The 22,879-nt window shown below is 38.5% G+C and overlaps 1 protein-coding gene across 1 annotated transcript in view; it reads right to left on the bottom strand.

Moving 5' to 3' along the window:
- LOC131857518 (uncharacterized) overlaps positions 1–22,335 on the bottom strand; it is an 83,447-nt gene extending 61,112 nt beyond the window's left edge. The window contains exon 1 of the mRNA XM_059210179.1: positions 22,058–22,335. Within this exon, the coding sequence (XP_059066162.1) occupies positions 22,058–22,335 (278 nt within the window). The remainder of the gene's footprint in view (positions 1–22,057) is intronic.
- Positions 22,336–22,879: the final 544 nt, after the last annotated feature.

Consider the following 22,879-nt stretch of genomic DNA (forward strand, 5'->3'; position numbering starts at 1 on the left):
TGCGCCAGTAGGTGTGCAGATAGAAGTACAATAGGCCCATAGTGCTGGATTTAACTGTACGTGCCAATCTCGACCAACGTCATTGACAACTTTCTTCAGGATCTTGATAATGGTTTTATTTGATGCTTCAGCTTGACCGTTACCCTGTGGATAGTATGGGCTAGAAAAACGGTGTTGAATATGAAATTTTTCACAAAGTTCTTTGACATCTTTATTCTTGAAGGGTCAACCATTATCTGTGACTATGGCAAGGGGAACCCCATATCTGCATATGATATAATTTAGCAAGAATTTTGAAATTTGGACACCAGTGATATAGGTCATGGGGATGGCTTCAATCCATTTTGTAAAATATTCTATAGCTGTAATAATGAACTTGCGTCCATTTGCAGATGTTGGCTGAATCTTGCCAATAAGATCCAATCCCCACTGGGAAAAAGGCCATGGAGATATAATAGAATGAAGCTCTTGAGCTGGTACATGAATATAATTTCCATGGATCTGACACTTGTAGCACTTTTTAACAAAATCATGAACATCCTTTTCCAAAGTGGGCCAATAATACCCAGCACGAATCAACTTTTTGGCTAAGCTAAGACCATTGAAATGGCCCCCACATATACCATCGTGAACCTCGTGTAAAGCCGTTTGTGCTTCGTCAGAATCCAAACACCTGAGGAGGGTATGGTCAAAAGAACGGCGATAAAGGGTGTCGGCGATGATGACATATTTGGCTATTTGTCGAATAAAGGCTTGGCGTTGGTTAGCGGAAAGGTTAGGTGGTAAGGTCTAGGATTTCAAATACTGATATATGTCATTGTACCATGGGGAATTGGGACCAACAAGAATGCACATCACGTCAGCTGTCGGAATGTCAAAAGAGGGGACTAGCAATTGTTTGACCAGGAATTCACACTTGTCCATATTATGAGGCATATTTATCATGGAAGCAATCATAGCCATTGCATCTGCCGACTTGTTTTGCATTCTTGGCACTTGACTAAAATGGATAGCTGTGAATTTTGTTTTGAAGAAGTCTACCATGTGCTTATAAGGAATAAGCTTTTCATCTTTTGTTTCATAGTCATCATTCACTTGTCGGATGACTAGTTGAGAATCTCCATAGACTTGCAAATGCTTGATATTCCAGTGGACTGCCACTCGAAGTCCTGTAACCAATGCTTCGTACTCTGCAATGTTATTAGTACATTGGAAAGTTATTCTGTAGGACTTTGGAATAGCATCACCTTGAGGGGTGACAAACAAAATGCCTGCGCCGGATCCGAACTTGGTGTGGGACCCATCAAAGTATAACTTCCATTCATTAGATGGTGTGAGAGCAAAGACTGATTCATCTGGGAAATCAGTCAACATGGGATGATCGTCTGAAATAGGAGCATCTGCCAGTTGATCTGCTATGACTTGTCCTTTTATTGCCTTTCGGTCCATATACTCAATGTCAAATTCACTGAGAATCATGACCCATTTTGCTAGGCAACCTGTCAAAGCTGCTCGGCTGAGCAAATATTTTAAAGGATCAATTTTGGCAATCAACAATGTTTGGTGGCTTAGCATATAATGTCGGAGCTTTTGTGTTGCAAATACCACTGCTAAGCATGCCCTCTCAATAGTTGAATAGTTTAGCTCATAGCCTACCAGTGTCCGGCTGATATAGTAAATAGCTCGCTCTTTGCCGTTCTCATCTTGTTGGGCCAAGAGAATGCCTAATGTTGTTTCAGTTGCAGAGATATACAATAAAAAGGGCTTTCCTTCAATAGGAGGCATTAGGATGGGTGGCGACAACAAATAGTCTTTGAGAGCTTGAAAAGCTGATTGACATTGCTCAGTCCATTTAAAAGCGACACCTTTGTGTAGTAGATGTTGGAATAGATGACATTTGTCGGCCAACTGAGCTATGAAGTGATGAATTGACTGGAGCTTTCCTTGCAGACTTCTTAATTGCCGGAGGTTGGAAGGTGGAGGCATATCCATTATTGCTTTGACCTTTGCAGGGTCGACCTCAATGCCTCGGTGAGAAACAATGTATCCGAGTAATTTGCCAGCTGTAACACCAAAGACACACTTTTTTGGATTGAGCCTGAGTTTGTAGGTCTCCATTCTGTCAAAGATTGGGCCCAAGATGGCTAGATGACTATCTCTGGTAACAGATTTGCACAACAAGTCATCAACATAATCCTCCATCAAAGTGTGCATGAAATCATGAAAAATTGTCATCATTGCTCTTTGATATGTTGCACTGGCATTTTTGAGACCGAAGGGCATCACATTCCAGCAATAGGTGCCCCAAGCACATGTGAATGCAGTCTTATGCTGATCTTTAGGTGCAATGCGGATTTGATTGTAGCCGGAGAAACCATCCATTAGTGAAAGCATCTCATATCCAGTCGTCATGTCCACTATGATGTCTATGTTTGGCAATGGAAAATCATCCTTAGGGCATGCTTTATTCAGGTCCCTGAAATCTGTGCAGATTCTGATGCCCCCAGTTACTTTGCTAACTGGTACTAAATTGGAAATCCAATATGTGTAATCAATAGGTCTGATGAAGCCCACATCTAGCAATTTTTTTAGCTCCACTTTAACCAAAAGAGCCACCTGAGGATGCATTTTTCTAAGTTTTTGTTTGACGGGTTTAGCACCTGGTTTCAGTGGCAAATGATGAAGGACTAACTCTAGATTGAGGCCAGGCATATCTGCATAAGACCACGCAAAGCTGATCTTCTTCTCCAGAAAGAAATTGATAAAATCTATTTTCTCTTGTTTTGACAGGGATGCAGCAAAATGAATGACCTTGGGGTTATCAGGTGTTCCCAAATTGATTTCCTCAGTAATCTCTACCAGCAATGTGGATTTGTCCTAAATTGATAGGGGTACATCCACTCTTCCACCTTTGGGCACCTCAGAAAGGTTTTCACCTCCAGGTACGTCTTTTATTTTTACTTTTGTATGATCAGAGAGCGCCTTACGGTTTTCACTCAAAGATCTATTCTTTTGATTTTTTTCTTTTTCTTTTTCTTTTTCATGACTGGAAGAGGGAGTTGACTCCCCAAAATAGGCCGTTGAATCCAGGTCAATAGCAAATCTTGCCTTATGATCGCCCTGTGGTATGCCTTCCCGTAGTCCCAGGAACTCTGCAATTGCTTCGTCATTTTGAAAATAGTCCAACGTGAGCGGTTCTTCTTGGTCATATTGGATAAGTTGGGGATATGTGAGGGGCATGTCATCATCGATTGTAAGGATAGAGAGGGTTGATATGGTAAAAATGTGAATGTCTGTGGTGTCACTATCCGAACTGCTTGTGTCAGATTCGGAGCTTGGATCCCAAAATGATTCTATCCAAGCATGAGGACATGTTTTAGGAAGATGAGTTATTTCATGTTTATCCTCCATAGGCAAGTTATCAGGGTCAATGAAGATATTGTCAAGGGCATAGGAGCCGGACAAAAAAGAACTCCACTCCCATTCATTAGAATCAGTCTCGGGTTGGGTATCCTCAGGTGTTATTTCATCGTCAGAATCACACCCTTTTCGACACGTGGACCTTTTGGTAGATGTGGATCCAATTCGTAATGGTACAAAACCCAACCCTAAAGTTGGGGGTCACCTTGTAGGTATGACAGGTTCTAGCCTTCCATTGTTGTTCAGGCCTAAGCCACTATAGCCATCGTATCCTTTCTTTTGCAGCATAGTAAATCCTTTGCCATATAATTCCACTGGCAGCTTGACAGGTGAGGCTTCAGTTGGATCTTTATAGAGCCAATCTATGACACCATCATCTACAGTTTCTTTGTCAAGTTCTCCCCATCTTGCAAATGTAGTGGGAGGCTGATATTGAATAATGACCTTGGGTTCCTTTTGCAATAAATGTGGTTTTCCATATGATTTTGGAGACATCAGCAAATTCCCAATGAGGAATGTTTGGTCCATTGAATATTCTCCACACCCTTGGTCTTGTATCTTCAGTTTTCCTTTGACAGCATCTAACAATGCATTGGGATCCACATAACTATCTGATTTGGCCTCTCTATTGACTGGGACCTACTGCTGAGGAGTATCCTTTAGGGTAGCACAGAACTGGAATGGTTATCTCAGTTCCGTTGTAAGGATATTTTAGACATTGATGATAAGTGGATGGAACTGCTTTCATGGCATGGATCCATGGATGGCCAAGGATCATATTATAAGGGAGATCAAGGTCTAGGACTTGTAGGAAAGTGTTTTCCGTCACTGGACCAACTCTGATAGGCAATAAAATTATCCCTTTGGATGGGCGCTCAGCATCATCATAAGCTTTGATCGTTATCCTTTTGGAAGCATCAATGTCATTTTCTGAATATCCGAGGCCAATGACCACTCTTAAGGTGCAGATATTAAGACCCGCTCCACCATCTATCAAGACTCGCCAGATTTTGCAATTGTGGACAAAGACTTCTAGGTGCAAAGGGTCATTATGGGGAAGCTTGTCAGGTGAGATATCACTATCAGAAAATGCAACACTTTGGGAAATGGCTAAATGTCCAATCCATGCTTGAAATTGGTCAACATCAATATCTGTCGGGACAGTGGACTCAGTCAAGGCTTTATCTAGGACTGCACGATGCATGGGAGACATTTTCAACAACTCTAGAATGGATATTTGTGCAGGTGTTTTTCCTAGATGATCCAAAAGATTATACTGACTTGCAGGAACTGGTTTGGGAGGAGCTGCAGGAGCTCCTTTCACGACTATTTTGGATCGATGAGTGGTGACCGCACAAGAAGGATCTTGTCCTTTTATTCTCAAGGTGGAAACATATTCATTTGATGCATGAAAACAATTAATGACATTGTGATAACCGGTATTTGCATAATTGGTCGTTTGAGTAGAATTGGTCGGATTTAGGAATCATCAAAACAATATATCAATCAAAACACTAGACATGATAACTCAATCAAAAGAACACTCATTGAAATGAACCTAATTCCAAGCACACTCAATAGAGGCATAAAAACAAAGCATTTAAAAGAAAATATCATGCAAACCATATAACAATTTGAATGCTTCTTCCATGCGGCTCCATTGTTGTTCTTTCCTCTTCAATGGATTTGTGGATCTCACCTACAAATGCACACACAATTGAAAGCAAGATTGATGAAAAGCTCAAGAGTACTAGAAGCGTAAGTTTGGTAGTTTGATTAAGGATTCGGATTAGGTTTGATTGAAAATCATCCAATTTATAGAAGAATTGGACAAGTGACAAGATTGGCATGATGCAATTCAAATGGAAATTGCAAATCAATATGACAAATTATGCACTTTCCATGCACAATTTGATTGATTGATAATTGATGACAAATTATGACACATTCTATGTCAAAATTGATTGATTATCAATTATGACAATTTCATGACAAATTGAAATGTCATTCCCATAGAATTAGGAGATGAAATAGGAGGGAAAAGAAATTAGAAATTAGAAAATTAGAAAATTGAAATTGATGACAATTAGGAATTAGAAATTGATGGAAATTAGGATTTAGTGAATTAATCAATAATTTTTCATTTATTAATTAATTCACTCACAAAGAGGAATAATTAGTCAATTAAATAAAGATTTAATTGTAATGAGGAAACTTAGGATTAATAAATAATTTAGTAATCCTAGAGGAAGAAATGACAAATTAGGTTAAATGAACAAATCATAAAACCTTAGAAGACAAATTAGAAATGCGAAAATGACAATTAGGTTGTGATTGAAGATAATTAATGTCATGACCAATGTGACAAAATGATTTGATTGATAAATGCACCAATTGACGAGGAACAATGACAGATTGATCCAAATTGACATAATTGAGACAGACAACGATCGATGACAAATCGGTCGCAAAATGACAAGATCGACAAGAGGACAAGAACCGATGACAAAATGGATTGCAAGATGACAAGATTGATAATGACCATGATCAATGACAAATTGATCGCCAAATGACAAAATTGGAGAAGACAACGATCGATGACAAATCGATCGTAAAACGACAAGATTGATAAACCGATCGCCAGATGATAAGATTGAAAAGAGGACAAAACCCTAATTAGGATTGACGATGTCCAAAATGATAAGATTGATGATACGATTGATAAGATTGATAGGATTGATGATAATATTGATAAGATTGATAGGAGGACAAAACCCTAACTAGGATTGACGATGTCCAAAATGATGACAAATTAGCACGCTCATTGATGCAACAAGATAAAATCGATCAAAATCATGACTGGATAATGTTGTCGACAAGACCAAATTCAAGGATGAGATGATTGAAGAATGTAGAAGAATGGCTCGATGCTCGCAAATGATAAAGACCAAGTGCGAATCATAGGAGAAATGTTAATGCGATGTAAAAACCTAAAATGAGGCAATGCGCAAATGCTAAAGTATGACTTCACAAGCATTGACCATTTTTGGGTGTCTACACTAGTATGCTAGCCTCATTCAACATTGTTCTAGCCATTTTCATTACTACCCTATTCTTTCTTTCTACCACACCATTCTGTTGTGGTGTTCTTGCTACTGAATACTGTCTCTGGATTCCATGTTTCTCACAGTAGTCAATAAACTCATTTGAAGAATATTCTCCACCCCGATCAAATCTTAAGCAGTTTAATCGGTGTCCACTAAAATTTTCAACAATCCTTCTAAAAATCTTGAATCTTTCAAATGCCTATGATTTTTCATGCCAAAATGTCACCCGTCATCCTTGAGTAGTCATCAATGAATAGCATGAAGTATCTCTCACCGGTCAGAGCCCTTTTCCTTGTTGGTCCACACAAATCTATATGTACTAACTCCAGAGGTCTTGAGGTATTATACTCTTTTTTTTTGCAACTCACTTTGATTTTCTTGCCTCTGATGCATTCATCACAAAAGGTACTTGTTGCTTTAGTTATTTATGGAATATTTCTCACATACTGGTTTTTACTTATCTTCACTAGATTATCAAAATTCACATGACCTAATCTCTGATGCCACAACCATTCTTCATCAACCTATCCTATCATGCATTTGGACTCATAACATTCCCTAAGATTGTAGATATTACCATATATTCTCTTTCCTTCCACCACAACTTGACCGGTACTCTTCTTTCTTATCTGATAACTGGTAGAGTCAAATGTGAACTTGTACCCTTTGTCACACATCTTACTTACACTCAATAGATTATGCTTTAGTCCTTCCACGTAGTGCACATAATGAGCCTTAATATTGTTGGTGCAGGATCACCTAAGGGTGAGCAAATACCCTTTTCAATTTTGGCAGTTTGGCATAAGGACTGGTTCTAGTCCATTAGGTTGTCTATTTTTGGAGCTTGGAGTGCATTTTTGTCTTCTTTGTGAAGGTTCATGTTTTTGGTGAGACTTACCCCGATGAAACTACCAGCATGAGGAGTGAAACCATCAGCCATTGGAACAATTGGTTTTACCCTATCCTGATGCCTTGATGAGTTTGCAGAAGATCAGAGTGGAGCCATCAGATATCGAAGGGAGTGTTTTCTACCTACCCCAATAACCCGATAAAGTCGCTAGTGGTTGGAGAAAGTCAAAGTGGAGCCATCAATTATCAATATAAGATGTTTGATGCTAACTTGATAACTTGATGGAAAAGGCATATGGTTTGGAGTGCACCATCAACTACCGGTATAACATGTTTTCTTCTAACCTGATAACCCGATGGGGAAACATACGGTTTGGAGTGAGTAGAGTGAGTTCAGAGTGCACCATCAGCTATCAGCCTAACATGTTTAGGGCTACACCGATAACCCAATGGAACATCATGTTGTTGGGAGCACGCCATCGGATATCGGCAGGGTGTTTTGATGCTACGCCAATAACTCGATAGGAAGGTGCGCACTTTGTAAACTATCATCGGTCATCGGAGTGAGTGTTTTTACGCTATCTCAATGACCCGATGGAAATTCAAAATCAGTTATAGTCAGAAACCGAATTGTGTTGAGTTTGATCTTATTTGTTAGGGATGTTTCATGACATGTCTTAGAGGATATAAAAGACCCAATGAGCATTCTATAAGGAGGTTGGATAGGTGGAACAAACAACATCTTTTCAATAGCAATTTGAAAACTGTTTTCTGGTTTCTTTTCTCAGAGTTCAATTTGACTTTGTAAACTATACATAATGTCTTAAATCTTTAAATGCCTGTGTAGATAGAGTAGATGTTTCTTTTTTGTGTTTTGTGAGTTCCAATTTTGAAGTTGTGCCAAGCTCGGCTCTATAGATAATGTTATTTTTTTGTTCTTATTTTTTGTTGGCGACAAGTAGTATAAACATGGCTCTGTCTTGACTCTCCATCATGGGATCCGCACTACCATTGGAGGTTGTCAAGAAGGGATAGCCATGTATAGTAAAGTTCTATTTGTAGCAGACCATGGAATGGCATCGGTCATTTCAGCAGACTAGCCCTAGGTGAGCTTGATGATAGCCTGACTAGGTACTATAGAGGAAGAGGAATCACTTGCAGGGTAGACTGGAGTCTATGTTGTTAGCCTCAGACCAGAGGAAGATGGGATCAAAGTGAGAGAAGATCCAAGGATGAGGAGAAAAACAACTTAGCAGAAGTTGTAGGTGTAATCCATGGTAGAGAAAACACTACAAGGTGGCTGGTGAGTTGGTGGATTTATGAAAGTGAATTCACATAGAGCAGAGTATCAAACCTTGGTAGTGAGGACCTAGAGTGTATTAGGGGAATAGTGAGAGGAGCATTGTTGGGATAGGCTAGGAAGAAATCCTTAGAGTGAGTCAAGCTAACTCAAGCAATCTAGGGTCCTCCCTATGAGATTGGTATCAGAGCAAGTTAAAGATTTGGGGTGAAGAGTGTAAGACTGATCTAGTATCAGAAGAAGGAGTAAAGATGGTGTCCAATGTAGAATTGGCTAAGCAGGTCATTGACAAAGAAGATGAAAACCGATTGCTCAAGGAAAGGTTGTAGCAGTTGGAGCAGAAACTAGGTGTAATGGAAGTCATGACAACAGAAGTGAATGGGAAGATAGAAGATAAGGGTAAAATGGTGACAATAGAGGATGAAGTCCCTGCCCTAGACCCTGTTATTGATCAAGAACCATTCTTGAAGGCAATGAGTGGAAAGTCTTTGGAAGGAGTACCACTATCTAGTGGCAAGATGGACGCAGAGTCGATAATGGAATGGATAGAAGGTATGGAAAATAATTTTGAGTGTGAAGGTGTGATAGAGGCCCAAAAGGTTAAGGTGGCTAAGTAAAGAATGAGAGGTGATCTCATTACTTGGTGGAAGTTTATACAAAATGTGAGAGAAAGAGAAGGAAAGATCCCCATCTCTACTTGGAAAGGGATGGTAAGAAAAATTAGAGAGACTTACCTTCCTGAGAATTATGAAGTGTAGTTGCATAGGAAAAGACAAAACCTAAGGAAAAAGGAGTTAGATGTAAGTACCTACACTGAAGAGTTCCAGAAGTTGTGTCTAAGGTCAAAAGTGATGGAGGATGAAAGAATTAGAGTAGCAAGGTATCTTGACAGTCTAAGATGGAACATACAAGAGGAATTAAGTTTGTTGAGTCCAAATACCATTCACAAATGTTATCAGTTGGCCCTAAAAGTAGAAGAAAAGAATAAGAAGAAACATGAAAGAACTAGTAGAGGTAGAGGTAGAGGCCGAGATTCAAAAGGTTATAGAGGAAGCTATAGTGGCAGAGGAAGTGAAGTAAGATCTCAAGGAGAGTTAAAATTGACTAATAAGACTAATGAATCCAGTGGAAGAGGTCATAACAACAACAACAGAGGTAGGTCTGGAAGTTCTAGTGAAGGTTCATACTTTGCAAACATGAAGTGTTACCACTACAGTAATTTTGGTCATCTTGCCTATAGGTGTCCGGAGAAGGAAACCTCATCATGTTCAGAGAAAAGAATCAATTATGTGCAAGAGGATTCTAGTAGTGTGAAGTCTCCTGAAGTAAACCTTGACTCAAAGAATGGTGATAATCTGATGGTTAGAAGGGTGCATTTAAGGGAACCGGTTAAGGAAGGGCCTAAACAGAGGAAGTCTCTTTTCAGAGTAAAGTGAAAGATACTTGGTAAGGTCTGTAAAGTTATCATTGACTCAAGATCAACAGACAATATCATCTCTAAAGATGTAGTAAGTAAACCTAGGTTGAGTAGCATGCCACATAGTCACCCTTACAAGGTCACATTGTTGAATAAAGGACATGTGTTAGTAAATGAACAAGTATGGGTTGAATTTGCAATTGGGAAATATTTTGACAGAATTTTATGTGATGTTCTACCCATGGACACCTATTATTTGTTGCTAGGCATACGGTGGCAATTTGATAGGAAATATATCCATGATGGAGAAAAAAACTCTTATGCATTCACAAAGGAAGGGATGACATACAAGATTCAATCTTTGGTAGAGGATGAAGGAACCAAGACTAGTGGTCCTAATGTGTTGTTGACCAGAGGAAAATAATTTTTGAGAGATCTCAAGAAAGGAGATGGAGAACATTATGCTCTCTTAATGAAACCTAGTCAAGAAAAGAAGACTGAACAAGAAAGTTTACCTACAGAGGTTCAACAGTTTCTAGAACAGTTTAAGGACATTGTGAGTGATGGAACACTCGCAATACTACCTACCTCCTCCTAGAGCAGTAATTCACTAGATAGACTTTATACTCAGAGCATCATTGCCTAATAAGGCTGCATATAAGATGACTCCTGAACAAAACAAAGAAGTAGCAAGACAAGTACAAGAGATGCTTGACCAAGGTCTAATCAGAAAAAGTATAAGCCCATGTGTTGTACCAGTGGTGTTAGCAACCAAGAAAGGAGGTAAATTGAGATTATGTACTAATTCTCAGGCAATAAACAAAATCACCATAAGATACAGATTTACTATCCCTAGAACTAAGGATTTAATGGATTGTCTTGGAGAAGCAAGGTATTACACTAAGTTGGATTTAAAGAGTGGATATCACCAAATCTGGATTAAAGAAGGGGATGAATGGAAAATAGCTTTTAAGACTACAAAGGGGTTATATGAGTGGTTAGTTATGCCATTTGGGCTTACTAACGCCCCTAGTACCTTCATGAGGTTGATGAATGAGGTGTTGAAAGAATACATAGGTAGATTTGTAGTGGTATACCTTGATGATATCCTCATATTCAACAAAATAGAGGAAGAGCATCTAGAACACTTGCAGATTGTATTAAGGAAACTACATGAGGAACAGTTGGCAATCAATCTTGAAAATGTGAATTCATGAAACAAGAACACACTTATCTAGGTTTTGTAGTATCCCAAGGCACTTTAGAAATGGATCCTAGCAAGGTGGAAGCAATAAAGAGTTGGCCTACACCAAACACTGCTACTGAGGTAAGAATTTTTCATGGACTTGCCCAATTTTATAGAAAGTTCATTCGAGGTTCTACTGAAATTTGTGCTCCTGTTCTTGATTCAATTAAGGGTGGGTTGAAAACTAAGTTTAGGTGGACTAAAGAATTCAACTAGGGGTTTGAGTTGCTCAAAAAGAGGATAGCTACCCAACCCATCCTATTTTTACCAAGTTTTGATAAGTTGTTTACCCTAGAATGTGATGCTAGTCATATAGCAGTAGGAGTTATTTTGAACCAAGAGGGAAGACCAGTAGCATTCTATAGTGAGAAATTGAATGACACCAAGAAGAGATACTCATCTTATGACTTAGAATCATATGCCTTAGTGAAAGCTCTTAGGAAGTGGAGGCATTATCTTTTGCCCAAAGAATTTGTAGTGTTTACAGATAACCAAGCCTTGAGTTTTATCAATTCTCAAGAAAAGTTGAGCAATAGACACATCAAATGGATAGAATACCTACAAGCATACACTTTCACTATCAAGCACAAAAAGGGATAGCTAAACAAGGTAGCAAATGCCTTAAGTAGAAAACTTCTCACTATCCAAGAAGTGACTTTGTAGAGCATAGGTGTGGAGAGTTCCAAGGAGCTTTATAGAGAAGATGAAGACTTTTCTGAGGTATACAAGGTATGCAGTGAGTTTAATAATTATTTCAATAGCCAGTATGCAGATTACACATTGTAGAGTGGTCTTTTGTTTAAGGGATGTTAGTTATGTGTGCCAAGAGGATCTATGAGGGAAAATCTCATATAGGAAAACCATAATGGAAATCTTAGTGGACATTTTGGTATGAATAAAACACTTGAATTGGTGCAAAGATTTTATTATTGCCCGAAAATGCATAAAGATATTAGGAAGTATGTTGAGTAGTGTTTTGTGTGTCAGAAAGCCAAGGGTACTAGTTCAAATGCTGGACTATACCAACCTTTACCAATTCCCAAAAGACCATGGGAGTGCATCAGCATGGATTTTGATGTAGGTTTGCCAAAAACCAAGACTGGCTTGGATAGTGTTTTTGTCATTGTTGACTGGTTTAGTAAAATGAGTCATTTTGTTCCATGTAAGACTACGCATGATGTTAGTTATATTACACATTTATTTTTCAAAGAGGTGGTAAGAATTCATGGGCTGTCTCTCAGTATAGTTTCAGACAAGGATGTGAAGTTTATGGGACACTTTTGGAAAACTCTGTGGACAAGATTGGGCACTAACCTTTCTTTTGGTTCTTCTTATCATTCGCAAACAGATGGTTAAACTGAGGTCATTAACTGAGTACTGGGTAATCTTCTGAGGTGTCTGACAAAAGAGTATGGACACATGTGGGATCAAGTGCTACCACAGGCAGAATTTGCATATAATGATAGTGTCAACAGAACTACAGGTAAGAGTCCTTTTGAGATTGTTTATGAACTCCACCCACGTGGTGTTTATGAACTTTTATATTTGGGAAGCCTGAAAGGAAGAAGTGGACATGCAAAAAATTTCACTCAATCTATGAAAGAGGCACATGAACAAGTGCAGAGAACCTTGATCAACACTATGCAGAGGATTAAGGCTAAAGCAGATGAGATGAGAAAAGACATTCAAATTGCAGTTGGAGACATGGTTATGGTACATCTAAACAAGGCAAGATTGCATAAGGGAGTCCCTAGTAAGCTTTAGATGAGGAGAATAGGACCTTGCAAACTTTTGGCTAAGTATGGCTCCAATGCTTATAAGGTAGATTTACCCACAGATTTGGCATTGTCCCCTATGTTTAATGTCCAAGACTTGGTTCAATTTAAAGGTCTTGTAGTAGTGCCCGATGGACCAAATATAGAAGGGGAAACTACTCTCAGTGATACTCTAGTACCACCCATTTCTAAACCATAGGAAAAACAAATTTTAGATTCCAAGGTGAAGAAGAAAATGAGGCATGGCATGTATATGGAACACTTAATCAAGTGGCGCACCTTACTTGAAGCCAAAGCCACTTGAGTTGTAGAATGCGGTTTCAAAAGACTGGGCATTGATGTTGCCTTGCTGCCCCCAGGGGGGCTTTTTTTTTGTGTGGGGAGTATGGTGCAAGAGCACCTAAGGGTGAGCAAATACCCTTTTCAATTTTGGCATTTTGGCATAAGGACTAGTTCTAGTCCATTAGGTTGTCTATTTTTGGATCTTGGAGTGCATTTTTGTCTGCTTTGTGAAGGTTTATGTTTTTAGCGAGACTTACCCTGATGACACCACCAGCATGAGGAGCATAACCATCAGTCATCGGAACAACCGGTTTTACCCTATCCTGATGCCTCGATGAGTTTGCACAAGATTGGAGTGGAGCCATCGGATATCGGAGGGAGTGTTTTCTACCTACCCCGATAACCCGATGAAGTCACCAGTGGTTGGAGAGAGTCAAAGTGGAGCCATTGGGTATCAGTATAAGATGTTGATGCTAACCCGATAACTCAATGGAAAAGGCATATGGTTTGGAGTGCACTATCGAATATCGGTATAACATGTTTGCTGCTAACCCGATAACCCGATGGGAAAGCATACAGTTTGGAGTGAGCAGAGTGAGTTCAAAACACACCATCAGCTATCACCCTAATATATTTAGGGCTACATCATGCTTTTGGGAGCACGTCATTGGATATCGTCAAGTGTGTTTTGGCACTACGTTGATAACCCGATAGGAAGGTGCACACTTTGTAAACTTTCATTGGTCATCAAAGTGAGTGTTTTGACGCTATCTCGATGACCTGATAGAAATTCAAAATCAGTTACAGTCAAAAACTAAATTGTGTCAAGTTTGATCTCTTCTATTAGGGATGTTTCATGACATGTGGTAGAGGATATAAAAGATCCAATGGGCATTCTGTAAGGAGGTTGGATAGGTGGAACAAAGAACATCTGTTCAATAGAAATTTGAAAACTAGTTTCTGGTTTCTTTTCTCAGAGTTCAATTTGACTTTGTAAACTATACATAATATCTTAAATCTTTAAATGCCTGTGTAGATAGAGTAGATGTTTCTTTTCTCCATTTTGTAAGTTCTAGTTTTGAAGTCATGCCAAGCTCGGCTCTGTAGATAAAGTTATTTTTCTATTCTTATTTTTTGTTGGTGACAAGTAGTATAAACATGGCTTTGTCTTGACTCTCCATTGTGGGATCTGCAAGACCATTGGAGGTTGTCAAGAAGGGCCAGCCATGTATAGTAGAGTTCTATTTGTAGTAGACCAGGGAATGGCATTGGCCATTTCAGCAGACAAGCTCTAGGCAAGCTTGATGATAGCCTGGCTAGGTACCAGTGACCAAGAGGAATTACTTGCAAGGTAGACTGGAGTCTAGGTTGTTAGCCTTAGACTAGAGGAAGATGGGATCAAAGAGAGAGAAGATCCAAGAATGAGGAGGAAAACAACTTATATGAAGTTGTAGGTATAATCCATGGTAGAGAAAACCCTGCAAGGTGGTTGGTGAGTTGGTGGATTTACGAAAGTGAATTCACACAGAGAAGAGTATCAAACCTCGATAGTGAGGATAGTGAGAGGAGCATTCCCAAGATAGGGTAGGAAGAAAGCCTTAGAGTGAGTCAAGCTGACTCAAGAAATCTAGGGTTCTCCCTATCACTTTCCATCAATATTCTATGTACCACGACCTTTAATCTTGATGGAGTTGTCACCAAACTAGACAGAACCACCATTCCAATCATCAAGCTTGATAAAAAATTTCTTGTCTCTAGTCATGTGATTTGAGCAGCCACTATCAACTACCCATAAATTCTTCCTTTTGGCATGTAGAGAAGTCTACATAATCAAGCTTGACATTGTCTTGTTTTTCTCCTTCTCTATCCAGACCTGTTTCTCTTCTTTCTTATCCTCTTCTGTCATCTTTTGTTCCGGTTTAGTCTCTATCTTCTAATCTGGTACTATTTTCTTTTGCTCACTAGTTCTCAGCTTACAATGCCTTGCTATGTGACCAAAATTTTGACACTTGTAACATTTTACATTAGCATTGAAATATGTATCCAAAACATTCTTGTAGGATATCTGCACATTTATCCTACACTCATAACTCTTATGAACAAACTCATTGCAATTATAACATGTGACATTTGTACCTTGTAATGCAGAAAATGAGTTTCTACTCTCAAAACTGGGGTTTACATTCATTTTCCTACAATCTGCCATTCTATGACCAAACTTATTACACCAATCACAATAACCATGATTGTTTGGAACATGCCAGTTAGATTGTAATTGGTCTTGCAAATGACTACCTCACTAGGGGTCTTCCTTTCATGCTTCTAACTCTGGTGAATCCTTCAAGATCATCTCTTGCATTTCTCCTTGGATCTGCATGTCAGTGCATTGAGTATGGTCTCTGGTTCATTGATTGTGTATATCGATTTGCGTGACAGTTCTTAACAACATCTGCATATGTCTTCTTACTGGTATCTTTTCTTACCATGAATGTCTTCTTCTCTTCACCTCCATTCAAAGAAGTAAACAATGTCTCCTTATTGGATGTGTCTTTGCTATTTCAAATTTGACCTTCTTCAAATCCTAAGCCACCAGTATCTTTAGATTGCTTAAGTGTTGCCTTCATATTTGCTTCTCACTTTCATCTCTTCCTTACTTTTCTCGAATTCCTTCTGGAGCTTGGCAATTTCTTCTTCTAGGTTCTGATGATCCTTCTCCTTTTTACTCAAGTCTGTACTAGTAACTTCATAGATCCTTTTGGCCTCTTCCAATTAAAGTTTTAGATCTGCAATTTTTTTCTTAGATTCTTCAAGAGATTCTTCCAACAACTCTTGTTCTTTAGCTACAATCTTTTTCACCTTCTTCAGATCTCTTCTTTATTTATTTAGTTCTTCCAAGGCATTGATGAGCTCTACTTCAAGGTCTGCTTCTCCTTCTTTCTCTTCTTCTTCTCATTCTTTAGGTGTCAGGACCTCTTGATCCATAAAGAGGTTTGCATTGACTTCATCTTCACTGCAACAGTCATCTGAGGCACTTTCCTCATCTGTGGTATCAATTTCATGTGTAAAAAGACTTCTTTGCATCTGGTAGCCTCTTCTACCATGCTGGTAGACATTATTCTTCCTTTCCTTACCATATGATCTACTACCAATTGATTGGTCATCTTCATTCTTATCAGCATAGGGATATTTAGTAGCAAAATGTCCAATCTTTCCCTAGTTGAAATATTTCAAAGGCAGCTTGCCTTTGTACTTGCCTAAACCCATCTTGAGTCTTCTGACAAAGTTTTCCATGATGTCATTAGAGTCTTCACTAGTTCCATCATGAGTAGACTCTTCTTTTCCTTTTTTTGATGTTTTGAATGCAACTTCTTCTTCATAGCCTCAGTACCAACAATCCTCATTTCATAGGCAGTTAGGGAACCATACAACTCATCCATTGTAAAGACTTTCAGATCTTTTGCTTCTTCTATTGCTGAAATCTTTGTCCCATACTTAGGTGTGAGGGATCTAAGTACTTTCTTCACTACCACCTCATATTTTATTTCTTCTCCAAGCCCTCTAATGGTGTTTGTTGTTTCATCAATCCTTTGGAGATAGTCAACAATCTTCTCTTCATCTCTCATCTTCAAACCCTCAAGTTGTGCTCTCAATGTCTATAACTTGGCCTCTTTGACTTTAGCATCACCTTCAAATATCTTGTGCAACTTATCCCAAGTTTCTTTGGCAGATGAGCAGTGCATGACCTTAACAAACTCATTATCAGATAGCCCACTAAGAATAGCATTTTTTTAGCATTGTTCTCATATTCCTTCTTAGCATCTGGATCAGTAGGAGGATTATTAGGGATTGTATACCCATTCACAACCAACATCTAGACATCACAACCTAGAGAGGACAAATAGGTTTCCACTCTTCTACTCCAAAAGGCATAGTTGTCACCATCAAACATAGGGGCTTTTTAGGAGGTTGATTCAATGCTCGCCATTGTGAACACTTGATAGGATCTACCCAAGATAGAGAATGCTTTGACAAAATAGGGTACCTATGCTCTATACCAATTGTTGGACACAATGGATCACTAAGAGGGGGGTGAATCAGTGATTTAAACAATTTTTACTTAATCAAAGCTATACCAATACAATATGAAATAAACAAAATGTAGACTAGTTACCAAAACAATGCAAACAAGGTGTGTATGAGAAATATCTAAAATATTAATACAACACATGCATGAAGATGCAACACATAACACCAGATGTATGAGGAAACCCAATGTGGTGAAAACCTCGGTGAGAATAGTTGTTGGAGATCTTATGCTCCAATCCAACCTCACAATGAAAACATCTAATTATAGATTTTAGGGCACCAACCCAAGGAACACCAACTCCTAATTTATGAGCACCAACTCAAAAGAGCACCAAACCCTACACAATTTATAGGCTACAACCCCTACATTAAGCACCTACTCAGTGAAAACAATATGAAAATTTAGATACACAAATGAGATCCCTATTGCAAATGAAGTTTTGCAAGCTTTCAATACTCTGGTCTACCGATTTCAATCTTACTAGTTTGTGATCACTACATGCACACTACAACCGAGCATATCCATTGATTCTAACTCTGTTGAGTGTTCTCTTCCTCTTTCTCCTAAATTCAACTTACACTTGATCACACTTTATTAAGTTCTATCTCAGTTGATTTGTCACTTCTGCATTCTGTAATCTCTGTTGGTTTGTTCCTTACACTAGTTTTCCTTGCTTCTCCTTACCAATACAATCTTCACTCACAAACACTTGAGATGTTTCTCTCTTTAGCTCTCAATAATTTCACTCTATCCTTCACACTTCAGCAACAAAAACTATCTATCTTAGGTTGCCATATTTAAACTGAAGCTTTCCCACCAAGAATCAATTCAAACAGAGGGCGACTAGGGTTTACCTCCACCAATCAAAACCTCATTAAATCTAATACAATCTGCCTTGGATCACTCACCTACTTTTTAAGGATAAATCATCATGCATTTTTTATTTGTCCAATGCATGTTTGCTAAAAATAGCAAACCTAACCCTAATTTTTAGCCTTGAAACTAGTCGACACATTTATGATCCAGTTGTTTCTTATTTGATGTCATCCTACAATTTGATTTCATGCTTTGATCATGATGCCAGAAATCATCTGATCTTCCTCTGTCATCCATCCTTCATTGAGCCACAAACACCTACAATCAATCTGTGATTTTTCCAATCACATTAAATGTAGAACTTTCACACCTACCACACCTTAACAATTCACACACTGACCTTTGCCTTTTTGCCAACTAGCATCCACCTGTCAAACACGTCGATAATCGACCTACTGACATTGAGTCAGTTCATGCTCATTCATTCAAAAATCCTCATACCGACACAAACCCTTATTGGTAAAACCTTCTCCTTCTGCTATCTAACAACATACACTACATCAGTAGCTCAACTTCACCTTTGATGGTTTGTGATCTCTTGACACTATGCCTCTTCATCACAAACATTATCCCAAATAAATATCCAGCCTACATACTGGTTATAACTTGTCATGCCAACACACAACTTCATATCACCTCTTACCGATGATGTCACTTATAATCTCAATTCATGCTTGTCTTCCATGCCTTCATGTTAATCTTCCTTATGTCGGGTACATCTTTCCTGCATACCGGTAGACACTTAGTTGACATCAGTTAACCATACCAACAATCACCTATTCACCAGTTGACATCAATGACAACTCAATGCCAACATGCTCTAGGTAGTGTGCCTTCCTACATGTGTAGGACCCTATTGTAATCATATACTCACTACAGAAGTATTATCTGACTGTGGGTAGGGTTTCCCACCATGGTTTTTCCCTTTACCAGATTTTCCATGTACAAATCATGGTGCTATGTGGTATGGTTGTATGGTATTGATTCACTGGTTTATTGTTATGGTTTTATGCTTAATCCGCTATACCGGTATATGTTTTCTGCTATTCTGTTAAAAGGTTCTTAGTGCTTTAATTTCGCATAATCTATTGACAACTGATTCACCCCCCTCCCCCTCTCAGTTGTCCATCAGTTATCCTAACAATTGATAAATTTATGCTACTACTCAGGGGGAGTAGTCAGCCTTGTGACTTGGAGATTTCATATTCTATTCGATGTCTATGTCATATATTTGGCATTGATATCAAAGGGGAAGAGATTTATGTGAAAAATAGGTAGAAATTAATTGTAATCTTCAGGGGGATCTTTGGTGGTATTGTGTGGCAGTATTTGGTTTCCTAATTTAGAATTGGTTCAAAGCTTTATCGCTATATTCTTTCAAAGTGATTGTTGGCATTTCTTGGAACTTGGATGTTTTTCACATCTAGTGTTGTCATCAATGCCAAAGGGGGAGATTGTTGGCAAAATGAAGGAAGTGATTATGTGTTGCATTGATGTCAACACTAGATGTTATGACTGTTTACCGTCTTTCAGTAGAAGGATTGGATTGGAAAGGTTATCAGTTGATTATTACCGGTATGATCTAGATGATGGAATAAGTTTGTATGCATGGTTCTTATGCTTTTGAAGTGTGTTTCAGTCAGTTTGTATTGACTTGATGATCAAATTCTATCTTATATTCTAGTATGCCTGCTTTCTTGATTCGGTAAGGGTTTCACCGCTAGAGCCTTATTAAAGACTCTTGATATTACACATAAGTGGTGTTGGGGTGGCTTCTAGAAGGGATTCAAGATGTTGATGGTGATTGTGTTCATACCTCGGCTAACTGGAATCATTGGTGTAGCATGCATGGATCTATTTAAGTTTGGTACTATCTAGGTTTTGGATCAGTTTCATGAAACGTGTTATTGATGCATCTCCAAGATGTTTTATTGGTTGGATGATATTTATTTGGCCCCAAGCCAACATGCCTTATGATTTTAATTTAGGATTATGTAATGGATTTGTTGTATTAGCATTTGGGTGGCCGACCTAATTGTTTAGGTCCTAGTTTTGTATAAATATGTGTAAGATCTCATTGTAGATCATATGTATGGAGATAATAATGTAATAATCATATGAGCAGAGGGTTTGGTCGATCATAGGTGATCAAGTTGGGTTAATGCAAGAGGTTTTAGACCTTTGGTATTGAGATTAACTAGAACTATAATTTGGCATGATTGATGCTATCTTTGGTAGTTCATCTTTCTAGATTGTTGTTCGATTATTTTGAGGTGGATAACCTATTTTGTAGTCAGTGAGACTCCATTGTGATGAATAGTGTGCTCTAGGCAGTGTGTCTTCCTGTATGTGTAGGCCCCTATTGTAATCATATAATTACTGTAGAATTATTATCTGACTGTCGGTAGGGTTTCCCACCATGGTTTTTTCCTTTATTGAGTTTTCCACATACAAACCATGGTGTTATGTGGTATGGTTGTATGGTATTGATTCACTATTTTATTGTTATGCTTTTATACTTAATCTGCTATATCGGTATATGTTTTATGCTATTCCAATATAAGGTTCTTAGTACTTTAATTTCTCATAATTGATTGACAATTGATTCACCCCCCCCCTCAATTGTCCACTAGTTATCCTAACAACTACAACATAAGTTCTTTTTGGCTTTTCTTTCTACTTAAGCACACCTATTCTAGATGGGCTAGGTTTTTCAAGTTGTGCCACTGGAGAAGGAGAAAACTTAGTCTCCTTTTGCACATATTTTTCCCTTCCTTCTTCACCTCCTCCTTGGTGAAACCCATCTGAGAAACCACTTCCTCTGCCATCTTAGTAACCTTTCTTTTCTGAGCATGAGCAGTAAATTGCATATGCAAACTGAGGTCTTTTTCCTTCTAAGTCCCAAATCTCCATCCCTTCATACCCTATGGGTGTGATCCATACTATCTGAGGCTCCACTACTTCCATCAGACACTAATCCTTGTCTACCATGAAGCAAATGGTTTTCTCATATTTTTCCACTACCTCCTTAGGAATCATTTCCCTTCTCTTCATTACAACTTGGAAGGTTTTGAAGTATCCCCAGAGAGATGATATCCTTGTGGTTTCATCTCCAACTCCTCATAGTCCTTCCTTGATCTGCATGGCAAACTAGTCTATCATAGGCCCATTGGACCTTACCTTTGATACCGGGTATCTCACTCAGGAAGTGCAATGATAGAAAAATAAGAAGTGTACCATATTTAAATGTATGCTTCTTATCCTACTTGATCTTCTTCAAATTAATTAACAATTCATTCAGAAGTGTAGTGCATAGATCATACCTTTTATCTTCCTTGAGCATTTGGTACAAATAGTAAATAGCAGTACTAGAGACAGAGTTGTACCTATTGGACTAGTAAACCTTGTATCTGACTACCATTGATGCAAACTTCACATCATTCTCCAAAATATTGTTAACAGTCATGGCTCTGTTGTCAAATTTGGATCTTGTGGTGGCTATGACGGTGTCATTTGACACTTTCCTCAAACTGGGCACATCACCAATTTCTGCTAAGTCAATTACAACATAGATCACCTTCTTGGTGATTTTGTGTGATCTGTCAAGCCATATGAACTCATCATGCACATGACTAAGAATGTAGCAGATCCATTCGGCCTCATCAAACAATGACAAATGCATGAACTATAAGAAACACTTTTTTTGAAGCACCTTATATGTAGGTTTGAGATTTCCCAAACCATTAGCCAAATGCTTGTTGTAAAGATCCAGCATGTCCACATTTCCAATCTCTTCAAGGTCACAAAGAATGTAAGCCCTGATATCTTTGTTATGCAGCACATCATAGGGCACCGATGAAAATGCACCTTCTGGATCATCCTCAACTGATTTGAAAGGGTTTTTCTTGAAGACTAGTCGAACTCTATCATTAATCTCAACCACCAATGGGGTAGCAACACCAAAAACTGAAGCCATTTTGAATGCTAGGGTTTGTAGAAAACTGAGAGTCTAAATAGATAAATACCTTGCTTCACAACTAGGCACTGAAATTCACTCATAGAAATTGCCAAATTGCTTTACTCTCTTCTCTGGTCTACTCACTTGATTTCATTATGACAAATGAAGCTTCAAAATGCACTTTTATCCTTCGAAAACCTAATTTTCCACTGTAATAAATGCAGCAACCGATTATAATGATTTTCATGAAATCACATATCTGATCACCAAATCTTCTTAGAAACTTTCGGACTTCATCTCCACTCATGGTTGAAGCCTTTTGTAATCTTCTAGAATTGATTGTAGACCACCAAAGAGGGGGTTCTTAGAATCTACATGAAAAGATCCCCCTAAGACATAAAGCCCTAGTTACTGGATTAAGATCTTGCACCGGATTCAGCTACAGACCCATTGTTAGCTCTAGATTCATCCTTTCTTAACCACATATTCTCATTCTTCTCCTTCATCTCTTCTAGTTTTGTTTTTCCTTTTTCATCTAAGTTATTCTTCTCTGCTGAAGCAC

The sequence above is a fragment of the Cryptomeria japonica genome, chromosome 8 (assembly GCF_030272615.1).
Source record: "Cryptomeria japonica chromosome 8, Sugi_1.0, whole genome shotgun sequence".
Classification (NCBI taxonomy): Eukaryota; Viridiplantae; Streptophyta; class Pinopsida; order Cupressales; family Cupressaceae; genus Cryptomeria; species Cryptomeria japonica.